The sequence below is a fragment of the Sinocyclocheilus rhinocerous genome, unplaced genomic scaffold (assembly GCF_001515625.1).
Source record: "Sinocyclocheilus rhinocerous isolate Xijiao unplaced genomic scaffold, SAMN03320098_v1.1 scaffold202, whole genome shotgun sequence".
Taxonomy (NCBI): domain Eukaryota; kingdom Metazoa; phylum Chordata; class Actinopteri; order Cypriniformes; family Cyprinidae; genus Sinocyclocheilus; species Sinocyclocheilus rhinocerous.
In genome coordinates, this window is record NW_015641016.1 from 330,906 (window position 1) to 336,108 (window position 5,203).

At 36.2% G+C, this 5,203-nt stretch overlaps 1 protein-coding gene across 3 annotated transcripts in view; it reads right to left on the minus strand.

Moving 5' to 3' along the window:
- The window catches only part of LOC107753736 (calcium homeostasis endoplasmic reticulum protein-like), a 39,693-nt gene extending 38,602 nt beyond the window's left edge, over positions 1 to 1,091 (minus strand). Inside the window, exon 1 of one of the 3 annotated variants that reach the window (XM_016569951.1) lies at positions 704 to 1,091. In XM_016569951.1, the coding sequence (XP_016425437.1) occupies positions 704 to 820 (117 nt within the window). In that variant the 5' untranslated portion in view covers positions 821 to 1,091. The remainder of the gene's footprint in view (positions 1 to 703) is intronic. The other 2 variants (XM_016569950.1, XM_016569949.1) reach the window with 2 other exon arrangements.
- Positions 1,092 to 5,203: the final 4,112 nt, after the last annotated feature.

Below are 5,203 nucleotides of genomic sequence, written 5' to 3' on the forward strand. Positions count from 1 at the left end.
AAAACTACGGGTGACGTCACGGACACTACGTCCATGTTTTTATACAGTCTATGTTTACAATACAACCTGAGTACATGCCGCTGAGGTGAGGGGCGGGACGGTTAGACGCGCACTAGAGGCGGTTTAGCCAATCACAACATACTGGGCTAGCTAACCAATCAGAGCCCATCGCCTATTTCTGAGAACGGGGCTTCATAAAAACAGGAAAAGATCAGCCCGTTTCTCCGAGAAGGGACAGAGCGGTGTGGAATGAAGGTAAATTATGTAAAAAAATAATAAGTTTTTTTTTTTTTTACACGAAGCATTAACACATGTTAGACTGCACCCCATAAACACAATCAAGCCTAGAAAAAAAACAGTGAACCACCCCTTTAAAAGCGCTATATAAATAAAGGTGACTTGACAGCAGTCTGAAGGTCTGACCCAAGTTTGGTGGTTTTAGCTTACTACTAAATTTAGTCTCAGAAGATGAAGCAGCAGTTTAAATAGTAGATAGTAGATTTAATAGTAGTCAAGCCAACATAATATATTTAAACAGAAAACAGTTCTTTTGAGTTGTATTTCACAATATCACTGTATTTTTTGATCAAATAAATGCAGCTCTGGTGCGCAGAAGATAAATGGACCATCAAAATTACGCAAAGTCCCATAGACTTTTCATTGAGGGGGTCAAAACTTTTGTGCGCAAAAGATTTTAATGCACCTGTCTGAGGCTGAGCAGGTGTTGCTCCTGCTGCTGGAGGTTCCACTGGCTCTGCTGGATCAGCTCCTCCACGGACGGCGTGGTCAGCGGGATCGGCGGAGGCGGGAGCATCGTCATCGGCGCGGGAACATCTGCGACCTCTTTATCCGGGGGTTTACAGAGCACTGCTAATCACAAGAACACACAAATGCAAAAAAACATGACTTCTACTGTACGCAGAGACAAACATCTGCCTGCCAGTGCATCCAGATCTGATGGATTTGGGCGAACTGGGAAGCGCTACTGAAAGAAACTTGACTCTCGTTTGAATGGACGTTCCCAGAGCAAAGCCATTCAGATCAGAGAAACATGCAGGAAATCACTCATGCAGGTTTGTTCCCCTCTGATTTTCCATGTCTGGAGAGAATCGCATGAAAAACTTGGGAATACGGAAACATTAAGCCGAGGAAAGCATGGGGATACAACATACTGAACTGCCTGCAAATAACTGAGGGGAAAAGAAATCAAGTAAAGAACCCGAAAGAAAAACTGCTTGCTTGTGGTTTCCTTAGATTGAAAATGAAGCTGAAAGTTTGACATTTGCAAACAAAAGTCAACCAGAAGTCAAATCAAGCTGCACAAGTTTATATATCATGTATGCAGCAAAAAAAAACAGTGCAAGGAAGTAAAGTTCTTAGCTTTAAAGGAATAATTCAACCAAAAATGAAAATTTGCTGAAAATATAATCACCAATACACGCAATATACTCTGCAGTGAATGGGTGCCGTCAGAATGAGAGTCCAAACAGCTGATAAAAACATCACAATAATCCACAAATAATCCACACCACTCCAGTCCATCAGTTAACATCTTGTGAAGCAAAAAGCTGCATGTTAGAAACAAACCAAGGCGTTTTAACTTTATACTGTTGCTTCTGGCCAAAATATGAGTCCATATGAATCCATAAATCCTCTGCTGAAAAAGTCCATCTCCTGTTGTCTCTCACATCAAAATCCATTAACATATTTGTTTAGAGCTGGTTTTGCTTGTAAACGATGCTTAATCTGTGCAGATTTCTCTCACGATTCAGACCAGACCACTTTTTCACTGGAGAAAACAATGTATAGAAGACTCTCTATCCAAGTTAAAAATGCATTGATGATGGATTTGTTTCTTACAAACATGCAGCTTTTGCCTTCACATGATGTTAATTGATCACTTGTGGATTATTGTGATGTTTCTATCAGCTGTTTGGACTCTCATTCTGACGGCACCCATTCACTGCAGAGGATCCACTGGTGAGAAAGTGATGTAATGCTACGTTTCTCCAAATCTGATGAAGAAACAAACTCATCAACATCTAGGACAGTCTGAGGGTGAGGACATTGTAAGCAGCTTACAAATGAGGACAATGGAAGCAATCAAAATCAATAAAAGAGCAATGATACGCAAGAGCTATAACAAGTCTCAGTTAGCTTAATGCAGTACACGTAGCACGTTTTTTTTCTTTAATTATATAATAAATAAAAAGAAAACAGATAGAATAGGAAAAGAATAGAGCAAGCTAGTGTTAAGAGGTTTTTTTTGCTTTTGTTAATTGTATAATAAATAAAAAGAAAACAAGCAGTTTGTAAATGAATAGAGTGCAAGTCTAAAAGGGACAAGTTTTTTTTTAAGAATAGAATTAGAATAGAGAGTGCTAGAGTTAGAGGGTCAAGAAATGCTCCCCACGTGTTTGTTAGACCTTGAGAATGAATGTAAACATAACTTGATTTTGTTATGAACTCCTTTAAGCCACCTTTAAATTTTGGGCCCCATGAAATCCATTTTATTTTCCCCTAAATTCTGTGTTTTCCATTTTATTTCTTTTGTATTTTATGACAATACAAATTTATCATCAAAAAGCAAATGAAATGGATTAATAAAACTTTAACAATTTACATAAATCTTAAAAATATAAAATATAAAGTAAAATATAATATCATATATAACAATTAATTTACAACAAAACATTGCATTTTTATTTTTTTGTCAAATAAGATGCTGCATGACAAAACCTTATGTTTGATAAAAAAAACATTGTTGAAAAAATATCAGTAATAGCATTATTACTTTGAGAAGTACATCGTAGTAATATGTTTCTGTTTAAAATTTCTTCACGTTTGCTCTATCCACCTTTTTCTTCAACGCGAAAGTAAGCCTATGGGTGAGACTTCCGGTTCATTAACCGCTATAGGTAAATAACGAGGAGAATAACAACGTGCAGTAAACGGTAAAACACTTGCACTACAAACCAGTGTGTTCATAATTAAGATAATACATTAAAATAATATGATAAGACACCCCAACTTTCAATATCAAGCAGCAAAACGAACTGTTTTGTTCAGCTAAAAATAGCTGGACGGAGTGGATGAGCAGATGAGACCGGAAGCCAAACCCATAGAATTTACAAATGGCCGCGCCCATGTTTACAACAAGAAAAAGGTGGATAGAGCGATGAAGTTCGTGTGTTCGTGTCCTCATTTAGGGTGACACAGACGCTGAAATCACCATGAGCTTCAAGTGTGTTTGAGTTTGTGTAGTAGACGAAACTACGCCACTCATTTAAACAGAGACTCAGAGCATGCAGACTTACAAGAGACATGCTTTGACTGGCTGTTGTCGTGATTATTTCTGCTGTGTGAAAGCCTTAACATCTGCTGTGGGTGAAACTCACCTAATAGTCCATCTCTGCATAATACATTTTGCGATTTTGATTTGACTATAGATAAACTTTAGGCGGCCGCAGTACATTATAAAAGTAAAAAACCCGCAACCGGCGGCTCTGTAATTTTTCCTGCGACTGCATTTTCAAAATAGCCGACGTCACTTCCGTAGGCAAAAACCCGGAAGCGAGTTAGCATTTTAGCACTTCCGGTTCCATCGTCCCAGAGTCAGTGGTTTTTTTTTTTAAATGGGAGTTTGGTTAAATACCCTAAAATAAGGTCCGTGGTTTACACAAGCTCAAGATACTTTCACGTTTTATTCTACGACATAAAACACACCAGTTACACCCCACTCATGATTTTTTTAAAACTGTTACTTTCTTTAAAAAGACGGTTGCAAGCACCGTCAGAGACATTAAACATCACGTCGAACAGTTTATCAATTTACAGTATTTTCCAATTGTAGTATAATTTGTAGTACAATTAATTGTAGAAAAAAACTATTAATAGTTTCTCGCGTTTCATATTGTTGTTCGACTATGTTTAATTTGCTTTGCCCCGAAATGCATCACAATATCAGATGGAAGATGCTCGATCGTTTTATCGCTTTCCTACTGATACAGAGACCATAAGGTAAACTCATATTACGATTATTCCATGTAAACACCACGTTTACCGGCATAGTCGCGGTGAAAGTGAAACTTTAATGATGCATAGTGCTTAAAACCACGCTAAATTAAATGTTTACGGCCACATGAAGCTGTTAGAAAGCAGATTGAGGATTTTCTATAAGCAAGGATAAAATAACATTGTGTGTACCCACCGCTGAAATGGTACTTTATTCACTAAAATAAGTTTAATCTTACCATATCCAAAAACTCGCTCACTCTGCTGTTATTTAATAGATTAAATGCACTAGAATTGTATCGAATAGTACACGCTTTTAATTAAAATATTCATGCGTCCCGATGTCGATCGTCTCCGAAAAGAATGAATCGTCAACAAATACTAAATGTCAACAAGCTCTGCAGAAATTATGTTCCTCAGAAGTTGTATTGTTATGTTTTTCTCAAGTCTGAAAGGTTATTTAGTTTCTCAAAGTATTCCAGAAGCTTGCTAAATAAATGTATAATCTCTGCTGCCAGTTGATGGTGCAGGCAACAAGATTGTGACACTGTTTTTATACAACAGTTGGAGAGAGAAAAAAAGTTCATATCGAATAACTTGCATGTTAGACGGAATATGGTCAGTTATTTTGTATAGCCTACATCTGCTCCGTCAGCGAAATTAGTTCCAATGCGCCAGCGCCAAAAAAATACTGAGAACTTGACAGCAATAGCCTACCGCACTGTATTATATTATATTATATTATATTATATTATATTATATTATGTTATATTATATTATATTATATTATATTATATTATATTATATTATATTATATTATATTATATTATATTATATTATATTATATTATATTATATTATATTATATTATATTATATTATATTATATTATATTATGTTATATTATATTATTATATTATATTATATTATATTATATTATATTCTGTAGCCTACCAGACTCCAGTACAGTATACTAATAACCCCAGTGTCTATGTTGTTTACCTATCTGATCTCGGATTAGTTTAAACATTTTAATGACACATAAAACAAACAAAACAAGGCCTGTACCCCTGTTGAAAAAACCAGCATATGCTGGTTAGGTATGTTTTGACGCTGGGATGCTGGTTTAAGCTGGTCCTTTGCTGGTTTATGCTGGTCCTTTGCTGGTTTACGCTGGTCCTTTGCTGGCTG